This window comes from Alexandromys fortis, unplaced genomic scaffold (assembly GCF_014885135.2).
Source record: "Alexandromys fortis isolate MF-2015 unplaced genomic scaffold, M_Fortis_MF-2015_v1.1 scaffold_13, whole genome shotgun sequence".
In the NCBI taxonomy this organism is placed as follows: domain Eukaryota; kingdom Metazoa; phylum Chordata; class Mammalia; order Rodentia; family Cricetidae; genus Alexandromys; species Alexandromys fortis.
Window position 1 is genome coordinate 3,253,933 of NW_026067908.1, and position 25,389 is coordinate 3,279,321.

General features: G+C 51.3%; 1 protein-coding gene across 6 annotated transcripts in view; it reads right to left on the reverse strand.

The window, feature by feature from the left end:
* Positions 1-358: 358 nt before the first annotated feature.
* Ttc39a (tetratricopeptide repeat domain 39A) overlaps positions 359-25,389 on the reverse strand; it is a 53,573-nt gene continuing 28,542 nt past the window's right edge. For 5 of the 6 annotated variants that reach the window (XM_050136301.1, XM_050136305.1, XM_050136304.1 and 2 more), the window contains exons 3-18: positions 25,182-25,313; positions 24,286-24,362; positions 23,888-23,955; positions 20,168-20,232; positions 17,908-18,007; positions 17,150-17,215; positions 13,669-13,777; positions 13,196-13,263; positions 13,060-13,119; positions 11,942-12,103; positions 5,318-5,409; positions 3,681-3,801; positions 1,949-2,060; positions 1,473-1,587; positions 816-932; positions 359-506 (exon numbers count right to left, since the gene is read on the reverse strand). In XM_050136301.1, coding sequence (XP_049992258.1) covers positions 386-506; positions 816-932; positions 1,473-1,587; positions 1,949-2,060; positions 3,681-3,801; positions 5,318-5,409; positions 11,942-12,103; positions 13,060-13,119; positions 13,196-13,263; positions 13,669-13,777; positions 17,150-17,215; positions 17,908-18,007; positions 20,168-20,232; positions 23,888-23,955; positions 24,286-24,362; positions 25,182-25,313 — 1,585 coding nt within the window. In that variant the 3' untranslated portion in view covers positions 359-385. Of the gene's footprint in view, positions 507-815; positions 933-1,472; positions 1,711-1,948; positions 2,061-3,680; positions 3,802-5,317; positions 5,410-11,941; positions 12,104-13,059; positions 13,120-13,195; positions 13,264-13,668; positions 13,778-17,149; positions 17,216-17,907; positions 18,008-20,167; positions 20,233-23,887; positions 23,956-24,285; positions 24,363-25,181; positions 25,314-25,389 lie in introns of those variants that run through there. The other variant, XR_007590740.1, reaches the window with a different exon arrangement.

Genomic DNA, 25,389 nt, shown 5'->3' on the forward strand with positions numbered 1-25,389 from the left:
ACATCGCTGAGATTTGAAAAGCAGTTTGGCCTTGGCAGCATGTAGAGATTTACTTCCACTTTTTCCGAGTGAAAACAGATTTACAGGCAATTTTTTGGTTTAGTTTTTTTTAAACACCAACTATAATCCCATCAGTATATTCTAAAGAAATGTAAACTGTTCTCTTAACATCACAGTGTAAAACAAGTACCCGTATTGTGATAGAGGGCTCCACCTGCTCTGCCCTTGGCAAAGGCCTTGGCCATACAGGTAAAATATTGTGTGCCATTCCACTGGAGCACCGGGTGGACCCCACAGAAAGGCAGCAGAAGGGGAATCTTTTGAAATGTTTCCAGGAGCTCTGTCTACCTAGCTGTGTGTTGTCTTCCAGCCCAGGAGCACAAAGCTACAAGGACACTGATGATACCGCAGAGCTGTTGCCATCTAGGGAAGACCTGGCCTGGAGTGTTGCTGCCTGGATTCGGAAATGTGTCCTTGACTCCATGGAGTAGTTCTTGTAGTTTTGTCTAAAGGGAAGCAAAGGATCAGACACAAGAAGCTTGGCCATTCTGGGAAATTAGGTGAGACACCACCACCATTACCACCCTCATCCATACATTGAAGGGATTCAGGACGAAAGCTGAGCCCTAGTGGTGTCATCTGCCACTACTGTCATGCCCTCTGGCCCATTCCTGGTCCCATTGGTCCTTGAAATCAGGAGACTTGGGTCTATATACCAGCTTTGTAGCCTCACTGCTGCCTGGACTTCTCCCAGTTTCTGGACACCTGTTCTGAGGGAACACAGGTAGAAAATATGGGGGTTGACCTAGCCTTACTTGGCAGAATCAAGGAGTTTGATGGCCTCTTCGTTTCTGCCTTGCTCCATGAACAGCAGGGCCAACTCCAGCAGGGCATTTGGAATCAAGTAGTGGTCATATTTAATCTTCTTTTCACTGCAGAAGAGAAGCAGACATCCTTCAGGTCCTCTTCACTGCCTTCTTGGAACTTCATGTTCTTGGAAAAGCCGGATCCTCACACTGGATCCTGTCATAGCCTCAGCTCACCTCCCTGTTTGTCTCAGCCATGCTTTCTCCAGGTTGAATGACTTTTAAACTGGGAAGCCTGTTCCCTATCTGGAACCCTCTGACCCATGCTCCATACTGTCCTGGAGACAAACTCCTTGCACATCCTTTCCTGACCCCATCTGTGGGGTAGCCTTCCTCATAGTTCTCACCAGGCAGGGAAGGTCCTCACTGTGTGCCCTGTCTCCAGACACTCTCCACTTAAACCTTTCTCTTTTGATTTTTTTTCCTACCTGCTAAACTTCCAAATTTATGTTTTGGTCTCAAACTCCAAGTGCTGGAATTAAGTGTGCACCATAAACATCCAAATTAAACGTCAGCCCTCTAGGCCTCCGGTACCTCACTTCAGCACCTGTGTGGTGGACGAGTTGGCTGGAGTGTGGTGGGGGATGAGCAGCCAGAAGCACTTACCTGGCAGAGATGCTCCTGAAATTTTCCTCAGCCTCCTGGATGCGGCCCAGGTATTTCAGGCACAGGCCTTTCAGCAGTTTGACCAAGCAGTCATCATCTGTTGAGTACTCATTCTCTGAGAACAGGGGTGTGGGGGAAGAAGGTTGGCTTGCTCACTTCTGCAACAGTTACTCAGGGAGCCCCTCTGTGGAACCCAGGACACAGGTGAATCAGACAGTTCACCTCAGGGGACTCACATCTGAGAAGAAAAGACAGATACTGAGATAATGGCTCCAGAGAGAGTTAGGAGTAACTGGAGGAATCTCAAGAGGAGGCCTGGACAAGGAAACAAGGGACACTTGCTTAGAGGAGCTAACACTGGTCTTCTAAAAGACTGGCTACTGGGATAGAGGACAAGAAAGGACATTTTTGGCAGAGGACACTTCAACTCAAGACCTGACATAGCCTGGCAGGTTCAAGAGCCTGAGGGAAATCACCTGGGCCCATAGCCAGCATCTCTTCAGCCTTGGTGATGACCTCGAGCATCTCATCAGTGAGTTTCGGCTGCTTCCCAATCACAGCGTAGCCGTTCCAGATGTACATCATTTCCTGAGAGCGAGTGGGGCAAGTCAGTCCTGATCTCTGCCTCGGCAGGACCTCAGTTTTCCCATCTGTCAAACAGGCAGCTCAGCTCAAAGGTCTGAGGCCTTGGATCCCTCATCTTCCAGAGTCCAAGCCTATGGAGGTGTAAGGCTGAGGGCATTGTGGAGGCAGCCCCACCAGGGATTTGTTAGAGAGCGCTCCTGTATTCCATGAGGATTTCGGGTGGCCTGACTGCCAATAGGTTTCAGCTACCTTACCTGCTGTAGCCACTATGGTTGTTATCATGCCTTCTCTATCCAAAGCAAGCCCTTCCTGAGGACTGGGCCATGCCCAAACTGTCCAGGAAGCCCTCTCTGCTCCAGTGGGCAGGACCTCCATACTGGAGGAAACTATTAAGCATCTCAAGACAGTGGAGCCTAAGAAGGTCACCTCTCCCTAGCAGGAGTGGGCTCAAAACAGTGGAGTCTAAGACTGTTAGAGTCACATTTCCTAAGTCATCAAGCCAGGTAATGGATATGAATGCATTTATATAAAATTGTTACACAGATTCTTGTTACAGTGCACATTTAGGTCAGTGTTCTTTAAGTTGCTCTGTGGTCTCAAGATAACTAACTGTAAAGGCTCTAGGAGAAATCAGCAGTCTACATCCTGGTTTGGGCCTGTCCCTCCCAGTGTACTCAATCATGGACCACTTTCTACATAAGTAGCATTTAAATTGTGGGTTAAGTCACATCTGTCCTTCCCATAATACCCTCTTCCTCATTCAATAGTAATAACTTTATTGTACATTTTAATTTTTTTTTTGAGACAGGGTCTCATGTTTCCCAAGCTGGCCTCGAACTCGCTATGTAGGTTGCTAACCCTTCCGCCTGCACCTTTCAAATGCTGGGCTTACAGTGTGTGCTACCGTAGTCACTCTGTAAAATACTTCAGAACTTCGAGGATAGACTTACACGTTCTAAACAGAACAAGTAGGAAAAGGTCAGCTTAGGAAGTATTTACACAAGTCACCAGTGGATTTTCACACCTCTGCAGGAGCTGGGCCAGGTGCCAATGGAGACACTTTTTCACAGTAGAAGGCCCCTAAGCTTACACACCATTGCCCGGGGGAGCTGGGTCTTCAGTTTGTCCAGCAAGCAGAGCAGGGCTCTCTACTCTTCTGAACTCAGCTTATCTGATGCCAGCTCCAACTATGCGTGGAATTAACCTAACAGTGGCCCTGAGTTCTAATCTTGAGGTTCCACCTGTGTGGGCTAGACAAGTTTAGCCTTCTCTCTACTGACCTGCTTTAAGCCTTACACCCCCTTCCCCCTGCCATGCAGGCTTTCTTCAGTCAAACATAACTAGCTGAAACGCTACCCTTGCCTCAGAAAAGGTTGATCTAATGAAGGCTATAGTAAATAGTGATTAGAATCCTGTCGCAACAGAACCGTCATCCTAGGAACAAGACAGCCAGGTGATCCTTGGCTGATGCTTGGGGCTGGAGTGTTGTCTAGTACCTAGGAGAGTGGTTCTTCCTGCCTCGAGGCATCTGCAGCCTGCTGACCCTTCTTCCCACACTGGTGACTTATGAAACCCTCTCCAGTCCATTCATCCACCTGCCCCAGAGGTTGTCTTCCTACTCACCAGAGCAGGGATTGGCAACGAGATGGGGTTGGGAGAGAGGTAGCGTCTGGACTTCCGGATGGCAAACTTCTCTGTGGGTAGAGATTTCCCAGCAATCTTGAGCTTCAAGCCTGGCACAGCCCTTAAAAAGAAACGGGGAAAGAAAGGCTAAGGGTTTGGCTCAGCAGACATGTTCAGTTCTCCAGCAGCAACAGGAGCAGGAGTATAGGGAGAATGGTGCAGGTCTCGAGCCTCAGTTTCCACACGGTGTGGTGAGGGAATTTAACCAAAAAGCATTTCAAGGTGTGAGCCAGCCTGTGGTTATGGTCTCATTTCATAGTCCCTGCATGGCCTGATTGCTTGAGAAGGCTCCAGAGCTGGCAGTGTGAGAATGTGCCCAGATATCCCTCAGGCCTGCCTCCTACTTATCTCCCCTCGACGCCCAGGCCTTCCTGGGAGGGTCCACAAAAGTCTAATCCCAGTTTCACAGGCAAGACCAACACCCGGGGAAAGGGAGGGACCTGCACAAACAGTTCAAACCCTTAATTAGCTCTAGCCTCCTGAGATAGGGCCTCAGCTGTTTCAAGGATAGAATAAAATGCACACAGCTAAGCATGCCTCGGCTGGAGCCTCACCCACGACCAGCTGCCTGGCCACTGGGTGTGGCTGGGATCTTAGACCAGGAGCCGTGTGGGCTCAGGAAACAACTGGATGGGTGAGGCCACCCCAGATTCCTTGCTGCTTATTTATTGCAGAACCTCTCTGGGTCTGTTTTCCAATCTCAGACGTGTAGCTCATAACCACCTCTCAAGCTTTCTGGGGGAATTGTGTGAGCTGGGACAGGCACTCTGTGGGTAAGTGCTCCTCAGCACTAACCAAGGTCTGCCTCGTCTTCATGGAGGAAGGCTCTAGACTCCTTCCTCCAACTCCAGGCTGGCTTGCTAACATTGACTTCACAAAAGGCAAGTAAGTGATAAGAGAGCAATGAGAATAGCAGCACTCTGGGGACAGTCCTGTAGGTCCCAAGTTCTACTCCGGGATCTTCAGACACATTCCCAACTGAAAACTACTGTTTGTCATCCCTATCCTAGGAATTGTCCAAGGTGTCCCAGCTGGGAAGTAGATTTAGTTCTGGGCTGTGCTTCTGGGGCTCTAGCTAACTTTCCAGACCTCAGTCTGCGGGCTTATATGAGAATGTCCCGCATGAGCTCAGGCATTTGAGCTCCTGGTTCCCAGCTGGTGCTGTTTTGGGGGAGGTTTAGGAGGTGTGACCATGCTAGAGGAAGCATGTCGCGGGGCACAGCTTTGTTCTTGCTGCACCATGCCTGGTGTTTGTCACCCTGCCACTCCCCCCTGTGCACCTCACACCTCACCCCTGCCACAATGGACTCACCCTCTGGAGACATAAGCCAAAATAAACTTCCTTCCATAAGTGACCTTGGTCGTGATATTTCATCAGGCATCGGAAGGGACTAATATAGTGTCCCCATCTGTCCTAGTGACCAGATGAGAGATGACGAAACACAATCACAGGGTTCTAACCAGCAGCGACACTGGCATCCATGGCTGGAGAGGAGTAAGGGCACAGGGCACTTCGAGCTGGGAGTGCCTCTCCTAGCACTACAGAACCTGACTGATCTGCTAACAGGAAGGCCTACCTGAATAACTCCACCTCGTCATCCCCGAATGGCTTGTAGTCTTCCTTCCCAAACATGCTGAGGTAGGCAGCCTTCATGTAGATGTAGGTGGCCTGTGGGAGACAGCAGCAGGAAGATAAAGCAACCCTCCCTCTGATCACAAGTACCATGGCTGGTCCTCACTGGGGTCACCAAGTCCCCAGGGGAGATTGCTGAAGCAGCCGAGGAATTGTGAGTTGTGGCTCACCCCCTAACTCCATCAAGAGAAAGACCTGACCCATGCAGGCCTGTTGAGACAGGGAAGAGGTGGGGTGAGCACGGAGGGGTGCTGCTGGGAAGTGGTGACCACAGGTGCCCTTGAAGGGTGATGGGAAGATCCTCAGACTCATAGGTACCCATCTGAGTGGCATGCACGGGACTCAGGTGGCTTGCAGTAGGGACTTTCTATGTCAGAAGAGTGAACAGGGCCCTGGCAGGGCTCAGTGGGAGACCTGCGTTGCTCACTTACACCTTCCCCTCAATCTAGCCTAAAGAAAGTGTCTAGAAGGACCCTGCCTGCTAGATCCAAAGGCCACCTGATGGGAAGTGGGGAGCTCTGCAGGCATCTATCTGCACAGCAGCACAAGCAAGGCTCTGGGGTGAGGATTAGAGGCGTTCGGTTCTGTGCTGCCCTCAAGTGGCCAAGTTCTGAAAAACCTGCCTCCTAGGGCAACTGCCAAGGAAAATACTTGCCAAAGGCCAAGAAGTGCATGGAGAAGGAGAGGGAACCTGGAATCTCCTCCCGCACCATCCATGCTGGAACACAGAGGTGACCAACCCTTCAACCGGCATCCACGCTGCTCTTTGAGGGTGTATAACGGAGTCTCCTCATGGAACCCTGAACGTGTCACTCGTCCTCCATCTGCCCCTGACATTCCAGGGACGGTCCCTCTTGTCTAGCCTTTTCCTTTTAGATTGAATACCTGAGATAGCTTCTGAATATAATAAAGAAATGGCATTGGTACATATGTTCCAGTCTAGCCAGTGGCATAAGCAATGGAGAGTTCACAGCTTTCTCACTGGGGTGCAGCCCCAAATACAGCTTACTCAGGGTTTTGAGCTAAGAATTTTAAAGCTGACAGAGGTCCTCTACTTATGAAATAACCAGGTGAAAAACCTTGTGATGTCCGGGAAAAAAACCTTTAGAAGGTTTGTCTCACTGGGTGGTGGTGCACATCTTTAATCCCAGCACCCAGGAGGCAGAGGTAGGCGATCTCTGAGTTTGAGGCTATTCAAGAGTTCCAGGACAGCTAGAGCTACACTGAGAAGCCCTGTCTCAAAAAAAAAAAAAAAAATGATGCATGTTTCTAACATGGTGGGCAAGTACATCATGAGTTCAAGTTCATCCTTCCCTTCATTGTAAGTTTGAGGCCAGCCTGAACTAAGTGAGACCTTACACACACACACACACACACACGCACGCACGCACGCGCGCACACAGAGTAAAAGTAAAAACGGCCATTCTAGATAGTAGAGTGGTGGCTTCAAACTGTGACAACCCAAGTTCAGCCCAGGAACCCACACAAGGATGAGAGCGGGGAGCAGATTCCTCTGACCTCATACATCCCGGCACACCCACCCACAGTCACACACAATAATAATTGACAAAATACAAAACTTCTCAAAACAAGAGGTACAGGGGCTGGATAGATGGCTCAGAGGTTAAGAGCACTGGCTGTTTTTCCAGAGGTCCTGAGTTCAATTCCCAGCAACCACATGGTGGCTCACAACCATCTGTAATGATGGCCTATAGGCAAACACACAGGCAGAACACTGTACATATAATAAATAAGTCTTGAAAAAGAGAGATACAAATAGACAATAAATAATTGGGAAAATGTTCAATACCCTTAGCCATAATGGAAATGCAAATCAAAAGCTACATTCAAGAAAAGCAATGACAACAAATGCTGGAGAGAATGTGGGGAAGAGGAGCCCCTGCAGACGGCTGGTAAGAGTGTAAATTGGTGCAAAGCAGCGTGGAAATCAGTATGGTTATCCTTCAGAGATAAAAATAGAGCTTTTGTATGATTGAGCAATACACCCCTGAGCACACATCTAAAGGAGTAAGCTTCAACGGCTACCAAGGCCTCGCTCCCTCCAGTGGTCTATCCTGGACTCTCAGTGTCAAGCCCCAGCTGCTGTTCGTGACTCCCTCATGCCTTCAAACCCAGTACCATCTGGTGACCTACACATTATAAAGTTCAGCTGCGAGTGCAAGGGACAAACTTGGTGGCCTCTGGAGCACAGCCCGTGTGTGCTGACTGTGAAGAAACACTTCCCAGAAGGCTTCACCTCACGGATGCTGTCTCTTCTTAATCACCTCTATTTCTTAGCTGCAGCTGACCAGCATCAATTGTCGTGGTAAAGCGGAGGTTTCCCTTCAGCAATTCTGGTCTTATCATCACTGATTCTCTGGCCCCAGCTGACCAGAACCACAGATTCTCAACTCAAAATAACAGATGGTCCTAATAGTCTTTAAGTGACTTTAAACTTCCCTTTGGAACTTCATAAACCAGGCCTCCATCGTCTACGTTACTCTAAATTCTTACCTTCCCGGCGCCCACAGAACAGCTCACCAAGCTTTGAACATTCAGTGGCTTTTCTAGCCCCAAATTCCAAAGTCCTTCCACAGTTCAGGTCTGTCATAGCAATACCCCATGATCCTGACACCACTTTGTCTTAGTTAGGGTTACTACTGCTGTAACCAAACATTGTGACCAAAAGCAACTTGGGGAGGAAAGGGTTTATTTCACCCACACTTCCATATAACACTTCATCACAGCAGCAAGGGCAGGAACTCAAACAGGGCAGGGGCCTGGCAGCAGGAGCTAATAGAGACCATGGAGAGGTGCTGCTTGCTGGCTTGAACATCACTACTGACTCAGTTTGCCTTCTTATAGCATCCAGAACTACCAACCCAGGGTGGTACCACATCAATCACTAATTAAAAAAAATGCCTAAAGCCTGATCTTATGGAGGCATTTTCTCAATTGAAGTTCCCTTCTCTCAGATGACACTAACTTAGGTCAAGTTGACATAAAAACTAGCCAAGACAGAGACCCCATCTCAAAACAAAACAAGAAAAATAAAGAAAGGAAGAAAGAGAGAGAGAGAGAGAGAAAGAGAGAGAGAGAGAGAGAGAGAGAGAGAGAGAGAGAGAGAGAGAGAGAGAGAAACAGGGCTGAAGAAGGCTCAGTGGGTAAAGTGCTAGCTGCAGAAGTCTGAGGTCCTTAGTTCAAATCCCAGTACTCACATAAAGCCAGGTGTTGTTGCAAGTGTCTAACCCAGGTGTCTGGGATGGGAAGTGTGGCAGAGGGCACAGGGCAGACACAAGAAGATCTCTAGAGCCCACTGGCCAGCCCACCCAGCCGAAATGGTAAGGTTCATGTTCAGTGGACAGACATCAACTCAAAAGATAAGGTGTAAGGCGATAGAGAATGCCATCTGGGAACCAGCATCTGGCCTCCTTCGTAGATCCATGTGCCTAATATGTGCTCTGGCACACAAACACAAATGAGCTAGTGAGCAATAACTGCCGTATATGAAAGATAACTAATATGTGCCTCATATATTCAGGGGGAACACAGCCCATAGGTCATGTTAGGGGACAAGGGGACAGACACAGATGGAAACTGCTGAGCCACAGGAGGCGCTAACCAAGGATGCTGGACAAGACTTTAACCCAGCCATCGCTCTGCCCCAGACCAGAGGGGCCCTGTTCTGCAGCCCACTGCGGCCTGAGCAGTCCTTCTTCAAGACACACGTGACCCAGCCTTGATTGCACACCAGCATTGTCCCTGACAGAGGACTTCTATCCACTGGAAGCCAACACGAAACATCTGTGTGCTTCATGTTTCTAGAGGATGAGCCTTCAGTGGGGTCTTTGCTTTGTTCCCTCTGGATCCAGGGCCTAGGCTAGGGTCTGGCACCGAGAGTGCCCAGCAAGCACGGACATTCAAGGCCCTGTATGCCAGACAGCTATAGCTCAAGAGCCCCCTCAGACCTTCCATGACCAGCCCCAGACACCTCTGCAGGATCACCTAATACTGTTTCTTCTCCATCCCGCTACAGCCCTCCGGGGCCTTTGCCTGTGGAGACATTTCCTCTAATAGCTCCCTCACCCTCGCTGTATGACCAGCAGTCAGGCTGGGGTATATAATGACGTGTGCATAGCAAGTCATCCAAGGACATGGTGGGGGCACAGTCACCTTCCTGATGTGAGTCCCTTCTCCCCAGGGTCAGCTGTTTACCCTCTAATTCCACAAGTGTTTCCCTCACTGGAGGAGGAAACCCAGGCTGTGCCAGGCAGACAGTGCCCATCTTTGAGCCTCCAGCAGCCGCCAGCGGAGGGAGGATCACGCCTCCAGCACCCCCTCACCGCTCCCACAGCAAAGCCCCCACCCAGTGAAGACAGAACCCTGGCAGTGCCCTCACCCCCCAGTCCTTGTTTCCTGTTCTGGGTTTGCCCTCTCTCTTTCTCTTTTCCCTAAATCCTCCTCCCTGACTCAGCCCAGAGGTTTTGCCTTCCTGAATCAGCCCTCTGTCGCCTTGGTGGGTCTTCCAGGGCTGCCTCTGGGCTCCCTGCCTCTGCCTTCCGAGGACTGAGCTGTGCCACACCAGACTGCTACCATCTTAGCCCCAGGCTGCAAGCTCTGGGCAAACTCAAGGTCTCCTCAGGGTGAACTTTCAGTGATCCCAGCAGAGGAGGAGCTGAGTATAGGAGGTGGCATATACGGCAATGTCCACAGGCAAATCGATCCCTAGAGTTGGAAGCTGATGATGCTGTGGTGATCTGGTGCTGGAGAGCAGGAAGGGATCAGGCCCCGAAACTGATGCCGTTTTTAACCTATCTGAGGAAGGTAACTGCAGACAGAGGAAAACTTACTGCCCCAAAGTCATACAGAGAGGTAGGTATTCCTCACAGCAGACTTGTCAAGCCTAGGAAGTCTGGCCTGCCCTCTGCACCTCACTGTGTCTGTGTGGCCTCACCAGGCCTCCCTGTACCTGTGTAGGTGGCCCCTGCTGCCTGCCTCATGCCACAGGAAAGATTCTGCAGTCATTTAATTCAGGAAGGTTCCTTAAGGCTTTGTTCTTGCTGGGAGGGGGACAATGAGGGATGGATGTGGCCCAGAGTTAGGTCCCAAGGATGGACCTTCAACAGCAGGAAAGCCTCAAGGCAAACCCTCTCCTCAGAAGGAAGTGAGCAGTTAGGAGAAAAGCAGCTCCCTGAGAATGACCCCAAATCCACTGTGTACCCCAACAACAGAGTTGCTCACTTCTACCTTAGGGGGTATGGTGAAAAAGGAAGACAATCGCTAAAGACACAGGGATTTCTGGGGAACCTGCTTCCTCGGAGCTCCGTCAGCTCCAGGATTTCACTTCAGCTTGGTCTCGGTGCCCAGTAAAGCCTGGAAGAGCCACTGGCATGCACAGGCAGAGTGAGAGAGAGGAGATGCGGGTGACCACTGGGTCTCAGGATGTGTGTCAGAGCAGAGCCGCTCTAACAACCGCCTGGAGTTCAAGTGGCTTCAAAGGTCATGGAGGAGGCTAGGGTTGATTAGCAATGTCTGCCATGGACAAGGGAGAGAGTCACAGGGGTAGGTGTGCTATGTAGCAGAAGGGACACTGCAGACACTCGCTTCAGAGTTCTGCGCTGCCCTCACTGTTACAGGCACAGCGCTGGCACTGTCTGCACTGACTTTAAGTCTGGCTGTGTTGGCGGATAGATGCCTTGTTTGTTTGATTTTGCCTCCGTGGCAGATCTGTAATATTAGAACTTCCTCCCCACCTTTTTCTCTCACCCTTCCGGTCATACCGCCTCATTCTTCTTCTGAAAACACACTTCTTCTCCTTCTCCCTCCCGCTCTCTGGAGGGAACCTTCTCCCCCACTCCAGATGCTGACCCAGATCTATGAGGCTTAACGACGGGCTCTGGTGGAAACTAAGAGGGAGATGTAATTTGGGGGCAGCCCTGGCCACCTTGCCTGTCGTGCGAAGAGAAGCGGCCTGAAACACAGCCGTCAGAGAAGAGAACCCAACTGCGGGTGGGGTGGCTAAGCTGGATGATACAGTTTGAATCCCTGGCGTGGGGTGAGGCCCAGTCACTTGAATTACGCAAGCCGCTGGTGTTTTAGATCTGTTTGATTCCAGCGACCACCAGACCCACTGGGGCTATGTGATTAAACATAAATAAAATGTAAGCATTCAGTGTCTCGGCTGTGCTGGACACCTTCCATGTGTCCTTGTGGCTGGCATGCTTGGCGGTGCCAAAGAAAACAATCCCTGCCGTAGTGGGCAATTCTGTTGGACAGTACATGCTTAGACAGGTGACCACACAGCTATATGGACACAGCAGAGTTGAAGGGACAGAGTAGCTCGGTGACGAGGAGGATGCTTAGAATGATGGACAGGGCCTGGATTCAGTGCCCAGCACCCAGTCAGCCTTTCTGCTTGGCCCAGCTTTCAGCTCCTCCCAACCCTGAGTCCTCCTTAAACATTTGCTTCCATTTAGAACCCAGCAGACACATCTGTGCGTGGTCGGGGATCTGGCCCATCTGGGGGACCCCTGGCCACCCAACACCCTGACCCACAGTGTCAGCCCACCTTGGACCAGGAGTTCTCCTTGCTCAGCAGGTCGGCGTAGAAGTAGGCCATCTTCCACTGGCCCTTGTAGGTGAAGCACCACATGAGCTCCCAGTAGCACATGTGATGGAACTGCTTCCAGTGCTGCTGGGCCTCGCAGCACTCCTCGAACCGCCGGATGGCCTGTGGGCAGCTGCAGGTCAGCCTACCGAGAGTCTACCGGGCCCCAACACCTTCCGCCCCCCTTAGCTCCACAGCAGGGAGGCCTCCTGTCCTGGTTTCTGACTGTAGGGATTTGGTCACGAAATGAAAGCATGGAACAGAGAGCATTGGTGTGTGTTGGGGGGCGGGGGAGGGGGGCGGATAGGGCAGGGCGCACAAGGTGTTAATACTGCAGTGTTTGCATTGGTGTGCTTATGTCGATGGATGTAGAGGCCAAAGGTCAACCTCGTGTCTTTCCTCAGGAGCTGTCATCTTAGGGTTTCTCTGGAACCTGGGGCTCCCCAATTATGCTAAGCTGGCTGGCTAGCAAACCTCAGGGATCCATTGCTTCCCCCGCCCCAGGACTGGGATTATAAGCACATGTTGACTTTTTCACATGGGTGCTGGGGACTAAACTCAGGTCGCCTCTTCCTGTGCCATCTACCCAGCCCCAGAGTGTGTCAATATTATACTGATATAATAGTCTGTGCCTCAGAGAAAACGCCCAAGACTCTAGTGGTTTCCATGGTTACCCCACCTGGGGATTTACCCCGGCAGGCCTAGCTGGAGGCTTCTGGGACCCTACAATGTAGTCTTCCGCATTGGCGTAGTACCCTGGACTTGGCCCTGACTGTGACTTCCCTGTCTAGTGTCTTCTGTGGTTCTTTGCCCTCCTACCTCACTACCCTCACCCACATTCACCTTATCCAGCCTAGTCACCATGCCCCAGACAGCTTTTCCTGACTAGGAATGCCACAAGCCTGTATCTCTTTTATCAAAAGCCTACAGCACAAACGCCACCCCCTCTCCCCAGACCATCCCAGTCAGGAGTGCTCCTCCCAGCCCTGCTCTTTCATGGGTCTCCCTACCCCCGAGAATGCTCCTATGTGTCTTTCTCGCTGGGCTGGGACATCCCAGGAGACTTCCACATCACTCACAGCGTCAATATTTCCTTTGATAGCTTCAATCCGCCCGGCAAAGAACAGGAAGATGGCACCCTGCAAAGAGACTCATGAGGATGGGGTGTCCACCGGGTACAGGTGGGATGGGGTGACCAGCGGAGGGTGGTCTCACCTTGGGGTATCGGTTCAGGTAGGGCTTCAACAGCTTCTCTGCTTCCTCGATGTTGACATTTCCAGTACCTGCGGGTGGCAGGGAGACGCGCTGCTCAGGTTCCCACTGCCGGGGCCTGTGCTCCTCCTAGCAACCTGCCATGGCCTTCTTGGGGCCTCCGTCTTTCCCTCTGTGAAATGGCACGATTCTCCCTATCTCTGGGGTGACAGGAGGCTTGAACAAGCTAATGTGTACACTGTCCGGGCACATCACAGGCTCACTATAACCTGGGAGCCGTTTCTGAGTCTGCAGTTGTCATCTTCACACCTTCCACTAGGTGGCACAATCACCCTCATTTCACAGAGGAAACCTGCGCAGGGAGGCCAGGAGCAGCAGGCCCAGTGGACCTGGTTCTGCCTTGTCCTGGGTGCCTGAGCAGGGTCAGCCTCTCTCGCACCCAGAAGCCCGCCACCCGGGCACACCGAGTCTCCTACCGAGCACAAAGGTGAGGAAGGTGTGGTAACACAGCAGCAGCATGACACACAGCACTGCGCGGAAGCTGTGCCCGGTCGCGCCCTCTTCCAGCTGCAGCAGCCCGTAGTCCTGGGGGGGGGGGTAGAAGACAGGCTGGGGTTCCCAGAGAGTCGCGGGGTCCAGGTGGGCAGTTATGAGGGAGTCTCTGCAGTTGTGAGAGAGTCTGTTCTCCCGAGCCAGGAGCGGTGGCACCAGAGTGGTGTCCCTGAGTCAAGGGCTGCCCTCCCCCCCAATCTCTCCATCTGTGCCTACTCTTGACCCTGTCATGGGCATGGAAGCCAACAGTGCAGTCTGCTTGGGAAGAGGAACGACCTGACAAAAATGACCCTAACTACAACTCGGTGCTGATGGTGCGGAGAAGCCTGGGGCCCAGAAAAGCTTTGGGGGGGGGGCAGGGGAGGGGGGAGAAGGTTCCAGAACCTCGCTGGGACCAGCACCAACCTGTGTGTGTAGTCTCTGCTCCCGTCTACCTTCCTCAGTATCCATGCCCTTTCTCAAATACAGGCCTGGCGTGCCTCAAACCCTCCACAGCTGGCCCTGGTTTGGAGCAGGCTTCACCCAAGCTTCAGCTGCGGGTGAGGGTGGACCTTCCCACCACAGCCTTCCTTCCTGAGACCAATCCAACTGCCCGCTCCAGGGAGCAACCCACCAGCCCCTGGAGCCGCCAGCTGTGGACCCCAGACAGGGGACGTCCCAGGGCCAAGCATGGGCCTTATGGGGCCCTGAGCCTTGTGGCCTGTTTCCCTCCTTTGTGCTCTGTCCTTTTGATGATGCCCTGGGAAAGCCCTCACACACCTCAGACTTCATCCACAAAGGGAAGCCGCACACTCAGCCGTGGCCAACCCCTCATCTATTTCTGATGACTTATATGACTCTCTTTAGGTTTGTTTGCTGAGACAGGGTCTCGCCATGTATGGCTAACAAAACCCACCATATAGACCAGGCTTTGAACTCAGAGATCTTCCTGCCTCTGCCTCCGCACCCTGAGTGCTGAGGACCATCACGTCTGGCTCTCTATAGCACTCTTAATGCTTTTTACATGATTAACAAAGATGGATTTGCCGGGCGGTGGTGGCACAACGCCTTTGATCCCAGCACTGGGGAGGCAGAGGCAGGCGGATCTCTGTGAGTCTGAGGCCAGCGTGGTCTACAGAGCGAGTTCCAGGACAGCCAGGGCTACATAGAGAACCCCTGTTTTAAAAAACAAACAAACAAAAAAAGCAAAGATGGATTTTGTGTAATAACATTTCCTTTAAAAAATGATGTCATTGGGCTGGAGAGATGGCTCAGAGGTTGAGAGCACTGGCTGCTCGTCTAGAGGTCCTGAGTTCAATTCCCAGCAACCACATACATGGTGGCTCACAGCCATCTAGAATGAGATCTGGTGCCCTCTACTGGCATTCAGGCATACATGCAGGCAGAATACTACATACATATAAATAAATAAATCTTTAAAACAAAATAAAAATGATGTCATAGCCAGGCAGTGGTGGTGCACGCCTTTAATCCCAGCACTCGGGAGGCAGAGGCAGGCGGATCTCTGTGAGTTCGAGGCCAGCCTGGTCTACAGAGTGAGTTCCAGGACAGGCACCAAAGCTACAGAGAAACCCTGTCTCGAAAAAACAAAATAAACACATAAATAAATAAATAAAAGATGTCATTTTGGGAGAAATAACAGGTAAACCAAAAAGCAGTGGTTCATATACCTGTCAGATATCAGGGAGAGCCACAGAGGACACACACCAGTAGCTTCAGGATAAGGTGGAGCCTCTTATGTTCACAGAAAGGGGGCTCATGGGAGAAAGGGAATTACTTGTCTAGGGCCACAGGGAGGAGGAGGGAAGGAGGTGGGGTTGTTTTATGTCTTCCTGGACAGTGTTCCTTCTACCCCACTGGTGACCTGCTCAAGGGGACCTCCTCGGTCTGCTCCCTCCAGTCCCTGCTGGTGTGCAAGGCCTCGGCCTCAGTGAGTCCCCTGGTTCCTCTCAAGGTCTAATGTACAGGGCTCTCTGAACACTCACAAATGAAATAGGGGCACCAAAAGATGACCCTGGACGAAAGGATTGGCTCAAGGCCTTGAAGTGAGCAGGTGACCAAGTGGGGGGGGGGGGAAAAAAACAGGATCCTGATACAAGTCATGGAAGGACGGTGTGGCCTCTGGTCCCTCCAGGGCTGTCCTCACATCTACCCTTATCCCACAGACCCTCTATCCTGCGCCGGGCTGGGAGAGATCTGTGGCCTCAGAAATCCTGAGGGAAGGCTGAGGCTCAGAGAGGTCTAGACTCTTCCCCAGGGCCACACACAGAGGGAGCTTGCCACGTCCACAGCAGTGACTGCCGTGTAGTGACAAAATGCCTCTGCGCTGGCTTTTGCCTGCTGAAGGATTGGGGTTAGAGCTTCTTGGAGCGAAGCCCCAGGTGGTCCCCCTGGCAATCAGCAGTCCAGAGAGGACCTGATGCCCTAGGCAAATCTCATATCTGGAGATGGCCCTGAGAGCGAGCCCTCCTGACACCTTGCCTGATCTTTCTCTGTATTTCTCAATTTTCTTGTTTATAGCTGACGGCTTAATAAGAGATCAAAGTAAGTCGGTGGCTCGGCTACACGGTTCATTAAAGAGGTAATTGAGGAACTGAAGTATGCCCCACGCCACATGAGCCTGGGAAACTTTATTATTTATGAAACAGAAGCGGCTAAAGTTGATATGTTATGAGGGAATCGTCATAGTGAATCAGATTTAGAGAGAAAAGGAGAGTTAGAGAAAATTCCCCTTTATGAAAAGATTAGCTAGATCTCAGAAGCCCTGGAGTCTTTATAGTAAGAAGGAAAGAAAGGAAATTATTGAGCTTTAATATATTGGTATAGGAACTATCATGAGAAAATGAGAAAACTATTAGGGGATATGGAGCAAAGAATAAAAACTATGTAGATGGAAAGCTAAACACAGGACCCTGAGAACTAGTCTCCCACGGTAGAATGTAAATAATGGTGTGAGACAGAGTTCTAAGAGACAAAACAAAACTAAAAGTCCTTGCCAACATCTTGAGCACGTAGAGGGGAGTACGTAGAAAGGAGCACGTAGAAGGAGCTCTATTTTGATTATGCTTAGCCTTGATTTATGTCTGGAACCCTGAGTGGGGTGATGTAATGAACCTGCCAAGTTCTTTGATCTGTTTTGTACAAAAACTGAAGCTTTACAGAAGTAAAATTGCAGCAGATTTTCACTACACAGTGTGTCTGTCTGTCATTTCCCTTGCGTCGTATCCTGACTATCCTATCCTTCACCTTGGTCCCCCGTGGGTGGTGGTCTCCGAGAGGGACGGTCCGCGGCAGGAGCTCAGTCAGAATTGGCACCAGGCCCCATGGTCCCTCAGCCCCACTATGTCGAGCCCAGCTCCAGCCCTGGACTGGGCGGACGGAGGGTACCCAAAGGCTGGCAGTTACCTTGTTTCCTGAAAACCCGACGAACTCCAGCAGCCTTAGGATCCTGGTGGGAAGCATGGACAGCGTCTGTGGGATCAGAGGCAGTGGGTGTGTGGAGGGTCACCTAGGGAAAGTCAGAGGGCCCCACCCACGACTTGCCCATTACCCAGGCAGCAGAGAGTGGCCACCTCTCCCAGACCTGTACCAGCCTTTGCACCATCTCCCAGGACCAGCTCCTTTCTCCACAAGCAGGCTCAGCATTTCCATGTGGCTCCAACCCAGCCCATGCTGCTCCCACTGCCTGGAACACCCTTCCCTGCCTGGAACTCTGGGAGGATCTAAGAGTCAGCTCAAGGCTCATCTTCCTCCCCTAGAACTCTCTCCAGTGGCCCCGAAGAGAACTTAGATCCCCGTCCCCTGTGGGTTACAGCTGTTTTCAGGCCTCTCTGTTCTGACCCCTGGTAATGTTTAACAGCCAGCAGTCCAGGGCAGAAGCAGTCTGAGTTTCTGGGTTACCAATATCTATGGCTATAGTTAGCCCACTCAGGGATTCAAGCTGCCAAGTAGGCACACAGATGCACACTTAGACTCTCTAGAGATGTCACCCTCTATGACACCCCAGTTTGAAACCCTGGTAATATTTAAGAATCATTTCTAGGCCCCATGCCTAGCACACAGCCAGGCCCAGTGGCACACAGTGGTGACTTTATGTGAGACAAGGCCATGCAGGGGAGCTGCATCTGGCCCAGGCACTAAAGACATGAGGGGTTCCCACTCACCAGGTTGAAGGCTCCTACACCAAGCTTCACCCCTCCTTCAAAGTGACTATGGCTCTCTCCCTTGCAGTACTGCGAGGACTGGACGAGGCTATCCAGCTCCCTGTGGGAAGGAAGGGTGGGGCTGAGTCACATCCCCAGGTCTCCCTCACAGGGTGGGCTCAGAACCCAGGGAACTGATACTGAGTGAATTTCCATTGTTCCAGCAGCCACCTCCAGCTCTCTGTGCCAGGCACCAGAGGGCAGCAGGGAGCACAGTATACACACACACACACACACACACACACACACACACACACACCACGCTCTGTCCCCACCAATCACTTGAAAGGAGGAGAAGGCTGTATCTGGACTTAGTCTGGGGATAAAGAGGGTTTCTCCAATGGTATTTAAGTAGAGAGGTGACCTGTAAGCTAGAACCTGGGTGGAGACAGATGATCTGGAACCTGGGAGGAGACATGCGAGCCAGAATCTAAGAGGAGCCATGTGAGCTTAGAACCTGGGAGGAGGCATATAATCTAGAACCTGGAAGGAAACCTGTGATCTAGAACCTGGGAGGAGGCATATGATCTAGAACCTGGGAGGAGGCATATGATCTAGAACCTGGAAGGAAACTTGTGATCTAGAACCTGGGAGGAGGCATACGATCTAGAACCTGGAAGGAAACTTGTGATCTAGAACCTGGGAGGAGGCATATGATCTAGAACCTGGGAGGAGGCATATGATCTAGAACCTGGGAGGAGGCATATGATCTAGAACCTGGGAGTTGAGTTGGAACTAGCCCCGTGCAAACTGTTCTGACAGAAGCGCCTCAGAAAGCTGTGGGGCACAGACGAGTTTGGCATATTTGAAGAGCCTAGAGCAGCCCTACCGGTCTTCAGCAGAGTGATGTGGGAGGGGCAGCAAAGATGGGGGAGGGGAGCTCACGGGCTGATTGGCCCCAGGGCTCCACTCTGTAAGCCAGAGGGGCCTCTGGAGTTGGGAGGGGTGGCCTGACCAGGTGTGCTCTGCAGTCACCATTCTGGAAGCTGGCAGGACAAGGGGGGGGGGGGGGACTGAAGCACTTGTCTAGCTGTCCCTGAATAATCTAGCACAGGCCTTTAGGTGTCCTGTGCAGGGGACAGTCACCCCGGTGGGGGAGGAAAGACAGCAAGTGTTCTCAAAAGTGTACTGGGAAATAAGTTCTAATGTATACCTCAGGGGAGGGAGGGCGGGGTTCTCAGAGCTTTCTCTGATTTCCGACTTGTAGATAAGGGACTGCGGCACCATGCTGGGTAAAAGGGCTCCGGACTAAGTCTTCAGGCCCTTAACCATTAGTACAGCTGTCCCCGGCCCAGAGAACTTTTGTCAGGGACCCAGACATAGTGTGGAAATGATTCTGGCACAAAAGGAACTATTAGGAGGTGTGGCTTTGTTGACAGAGTAGGTATGGCCTTGTTATAGGAACTGTGTCACTGTGGGGGAGGGGCTTTGAGGTCTCACACATGCTCAAGCCACACCTACTTCCTGTTGCCTCCAGGTCCAAATATAGGACCCTTATCTCTTACCTGCCTGCGCACCACCATGTCACGCCATGATGGTACTGAACTAAACCTCTGAAAAACGCAAGCTACTCCAATTAAATGTTTTTCCTTTATAAGAGTTGCCATGGTCATGGTGTCTCTTCACAGAAACAGAAACCCTAAGGCAGGGAGCATGCATCTATGTGTATGTGTGTCTATGTCTGTACACACACATGCCATTCCTGTATGTTAAAAAAGGTCAAGGAAGAAGTTGGGTGGTGGTGGAGTGTGCCTTTAGTCCCAGCACTCAGGAGGCAGAGGCTGGCAGATCTTTGTGAGTTCGAGGTCAGCCAGGTCTACAAGAGCTAGTTTCAGGACAGACACCAAAGCTACAGAGAAACCTTGTCTCAGAAGGGAAAGAAAAAAGGTCAAGGAAGACTTTCTAGGAAGAGCAGCATTTGGGCCTTTACAGATGCGTAGTTCTGCTGCTGTTCCTTAAAGTCCTTTGTCCATCTGCCCCTGCCCACCAGCACAGGCTGTTTGTGCAGACCCTGGGTCAGTTTCTTCCCCAGCAGACAAGGCATTCAAGAAGCGAAACATACAAGTATAGCCAGAAAACCAGGAGAACATTGTTCCAGAAAGTGGAGATTCCGGGCGGGGGTGTACAGAAATCTGTCTGAGTTCTCAGTTTTCTACTCCTCCCACAATGCAGTCTGAGGGGACGGGTAATAGAGTCCTTGGCCCAGGCTGGACCCACTTACTTGTAGGTCTGGTAGCTGTTTCGAACTTTGATGCCACCCTTGATGAAGCTCACCATGTTCTCGTCCTGTGGTGGGGAGAGATGAAGAGAACTGAATCCAAGGCAGGTAACTGTAGGCTGCAGGGTCACAGATGGCTATAGCCTTGACAGCCTTCCGCCCTGTTCCCAGACATATGACAGATGAAGCGGGAGTGGTCAGAGGTCACCCAGAGCAGACAGACAGACAGACACAGAGAGAGAGAGAGAGAGAGAGAGAGAGAGAGAGAGAGAGAGAGAGAGAGAGAGAGTCAACTGTGTGCCCCTCTGGGTAGAAGGACCATGCCAGATAAGGAAGGTTGCTCATTCATTTTTGGAACGTCAAAGGTAATTACTGTAAAGAATTATTTAAAGTCCCAGCGATCCCTAGCCTGTCTGGTGCCCCAGTCCTGGGTGTTGCCTCAGAAATGAATGGACTTGGACTAAAAGGCATTACCTGGAATGTCCACAGCATCAGTGTCCATGAAACCAAAACCAAATGCAACCAAGGCTCACTGTGGAAGCTAGGTAAACCAAGGCATGTTTACATAAGAGACATTATCCAGTCACTCAGAGATGGAGAACCCACGCTCCACACACTTGGAAGCCCCTGTGACACAAGAGCAGCCAAAGCAACAATACGCTGTTTAGACACAAACGGGATCACCAGTGCGGGATGGTGAGGAAGGTGACGGCTTCTGCGGGAAGGAGGCTGGGACAGAGTCGGGGCAGAGGGATGAGGCTTGCTGTGTAGGCTCAGCCTCCAGCAGAATCGGGGTACGTGTGTGATAATAATATATAATAAAATCCAAATAAAATAAAATGCCATTCTTGTCCTAGTGAGTCCTAAACTGAGGATTAGGATCAGTTCAACTCCGTCATCTGAGAGCCAAAAAGATTTTAAAACCTAAGGATACCTGCCTGCCACACACCGCGTCCCCGTGTCTGCGCTCTGTGTGCTAGAACCCAGTTCGTGAGCTTCGGGCAAGGGGCTGGAGGTTGAGAACACAGACGCAGAGACGGACCAACACGCAGACCTTTTAACACTGATACCAAAAGTTCAACGGTCAACAGGTGATAATCCCATCCTCTGATCCTCTAACTAGGCACAGCTTCTAGTAACTTATATTAGAAGGTTCTAGGAGGGAAGAGCAGCTGAAGGCCAGGACTCATTAATCCCAACACCTGCCCATGACACCGAGGAACCACAGCAGTGACGCGGCACGGCATGATAAGCCTACAGCACACTAAAGGCATGCATACCTTGGCAGTAACCAATAGCTCCATGATTGGACTCAAGACCCACTCGGTAAAAGGGACAGCGTGCCTATGTTTGGAAACCTAGCCAGCTACAAGTGCCATTAAAGCCCTAAGTATGGCAGGAGAAGCCAGACCCATTGATTTATTAAACCAGCCTAATCCCTAACAACAACTAGAAACATCTGTCTCTATACCCACAGCTATGTATAGTCTTCACCCCTCATCAAGGCAGATCTTTGCAACAGATGGAGACCATTACAGAAAACCCCAACCAATCAAAACACAGTGGTGGCACCCAGTCCCACTGGCTCCATCTACAGAACACTCCCATACCTAAGGCTCAGGGAACATTGGAAAGAGGGGGACAAAGATTGTAAGAGCCAGAGGATCAGGGAGTTGGCTGAGATTGTGTCTCCTAGGATGTCTGAAGCCATTCCCTAAAGTCTCATCACCATGGCTACCCAACAGTGAGTTGACCCAAGGATGACACCAATGGACACGCCAAAGTGGACAGGGGACAGCCCGCGAGGCCTTAACCTACACACAGAACTACAGGCAACTGAGGAAATCTGGGAGAGGGAGAGGTAGTCTTCTCCAGGAAAGAGCACACCATTGGTTGTCCAGTGCCAACTCAGCCCTGGAAACACAGATACAAGTAACAGTATACAGACTAAACAAGTTATATCTAGGAGCATATGTGTATACATATGTATCGTATATACATACATTTATTGCATGCAATAGCAGTTAGTGAAAAAAGAGGTCACAAATTTGAAGGAGAGGTGTATATGAGAGGGTTGAGAACAAAGCGAAGGGGAAAATGTTGTAATTAAATTATAATTTTTAAAAAAGAGCTAGCCAGGGGGTGGTGCACACTTTTAATCCCAGCACTTGAGAGGCAGAGGCAGAGGGATCTCTGAGCTCGGGGCCAGCATAGTCTCCACAGCAAGTTCCAGAACAGCCAGGGCTACACAGAGAAACTCCATCTTGGGAAGGAAGGGAAAAAAGAAAAGAAAACATACATACATACATATATGGAGTGATATACTGGTTCATTGGCTGTCCTTCCAGAGGCCTAGGTTCAATTCCCAGCACCCACATGGTGGTTCACAACTGTCTTTAACTTCAGCTCTAGAGAATCCAAATGCCCTCTCCTGGTCTTTGAGGGCACCAGGCAAGCATATAATACAAAGACATGCATGCAGGCAAAACACCCACACACACGAAATACAGTAATATTTTCTAAAATAAAAAGAGATAAGGAAGCCAAGGCATGGTGGTACATGCCTTCCACCATAGCACTTGGGAGGCAGAGGCAGCTGGATTGCTGTGAGTTCAAAGCCAGTTTGGTCTACAGAGTGAGTTCCAGATCTGTTAGAGCTGTATAATGAGACCCTGTCTAAAAAGAATAAGAAAACAACAACAACAACAACAAAAACAAGCTAAAGAAAATAAACAGCACCCAACACTAAAATGCATCTACCCTCCTCCAACACATGCACACACACGTGTGTGCGCACACACACGTGTGCAGTAACAATGTGCATAATTCCCGCTGTGTAGGAACTTGGCCAGCCGCAAATTCAAATTCCAGTTCTCTATTTGCTAATCCTGTGACCTTAGGGAGAAGAGACCTCCCCTCTAAGACTGCTTTGGGTCCTGTGAGGGCTTCAGTAAACACATCAGAGAGGACCTCGGGCTATGGGAGTTCTGCAAACAGGGCATCTCCAGGGACTAGGGAGACACACAAACCTACGGACAGAATTGATCCTTGGAGCCCATGGCCAAGCCAGATTCAGTGGAGTGTGTCATAATCCCTACCAGAGAATGGAGGCAGAGACCGAGAATCATCTGGAAGTTTTGAGGTCAGCGAGCCTCAGGAGCAGAAATTAGGAGAGCCTCTGCCTCAAAAACAAAGTAGGAGAGAACCAATTCCCAGAAAGTTCCTCTCTGGCCTCCACACATCTATCGCATGCTTTCCCCGTCCCAGTCACAGGCCCACATGTATACACACAGTCACGCACACACACACACATGCACTAAATATGTTAAAAGGTGGCGAGTGAGAGGAAGACACCTGATAACCTCTGCTCCCCACGAACACACACACAACACGCACAGGCAAAATGACAGATCTATAGACCTGCAGAAGCCCACTATATCATTTGCTACAAGTGTTTGTTGTACAAATTAAGCAAAGCAGTTTTGTGGCAATGCCTGTATCCATGTGACTCTTGACAGGAGCAGCAGCACCTCTGTGAGAACTCAGGGTGGGGGAGGAGGAAACACCTGCCCTCCTCATCCGCCTTGCCCAGGGTTGGGTTGCTGAGCCTCAGGCCTTGCCACCTCTGAGGAGCCGAGTCATGCTTGGACTCCAGGACTGACCCAGAATTCCAAGGCTCTCTGCACATCTCTGGTGTGGGCTGGGATGAGGGAGCTTCCTTACCTGCAGGAAGGTCAGGGCCGCTCTCTGCAGCAGGCACTCAGCATAGCAGACCTCTGCGTGGATCTCCTCTGCAGGAAAAAAGCAAGGGTGGGAGGCTCAAGTAAAGCCATATTCCCTCTGGGGTACATGAAGTCACAGAGGCCTTTTCTACACAGTCCCGGGGCCTGAGGAGCAAAGCCACAGTTTTCAGGCTTCCAGGTGCTTAGCTAATAATGTTGTTGGGGGGCTGGGCTTCTCCTGTTCTATCCCTTCCTCCAAAGGCCCCAGGCCATAGCTCCTTGGGGACAGTGAATGAAGAACTTTTCTCTCCTCCCCTCTACTTCCCCCTCCCCTCCACTCTGCCCTCCCCTAACCCGTCACCAGAGCCCATGCCAGGAAAGGCATTTCGGAAGCCCCACCTTCTGTGAACTGGTCCATGGTGGGACGGTGCACCAGGTTGCTGAAAGAGTCTGACACAGAAGACTTCCTCCGATGCCTGGAGAAGGAAAAGGGGCTCCGGTGATTCCTGAGGTTCAAAGAGGGGCCAGCCTAGGTCTTACTTGTCGTAAAGTAGACACTCTTTGCTAGGCTTTCAAATACTTGAAGGCTTGTAGGCACCTCCCACAGGCCCCTCCAGACTGAGGTCCACAGCTCTCCCAATCCAGGGCAGACTTGCTGGGATCCTTCCTCCCTTCTTCACCCTGCTGAGGTCCAAACTCAGAGTACCCCATATGCTAGACAAGAGCTCTACCAACTGAGTCACAAGCCCAAGCCCTAGTTGAGACCTAAAGATTTCCTGAATCACCAGGGCCTGGGCTAGCACAGAGGTGAGTGTGTGCCCCGTGGCCAGCGACCCCACTGATGCACACATTAACACTCCGGGACAGTTAGTTCACTCATAGACTGTGGGCTAAACTCACTCAAGTACGCACCAGGCCCTGCCACCAGGTCACCAGGGCAACCCCGGTGACACATGCATCATCACGGGCCCCTTTTATAAATGAAGAAAGTTGAGTTCTGAGAGGGGCCTGACCAAGACAGAGTGAAAAAGTGGCAGACAGAATCCATTTGCTCCTCAGCGATCGGCTCCGACAAGGCTCTACAGCCGTGCCGACAGGGCTAGCTCTCGGCACTGGAGGACACGTGTCCTCGGCAGCGGCAGCAGCAGCAGCAGCGCGTAGCCAGCACGCCAGGCACGTGGGTAGGAAGGAGACGGCGGGGTGGGCCTCGCTGCCCTATCCCACACCAGGCCCGTGGTTAGGAGGAGACGGCGGGGTGGGCCTCGCTGCCCTACCCCTGCCCCCACGGCTCCCACCTCTGACACAGCGACTGTGCTTCCTTCATCATGTCGCCAGCAAGCAGGATGTCCTGGGGGTCGAAGGTCATCATGGCCTGCATCTCCAGGATGGTGGCATACGTCAGTGAGTGGTACATGCTCTCCTTGGTTCTGCAGGACAAAGCGGACACTGAGAGCACCAGAGGTGGCTGGGCTGGCTGGCTGCGGGGGGGGGGGGGGGGGGGGG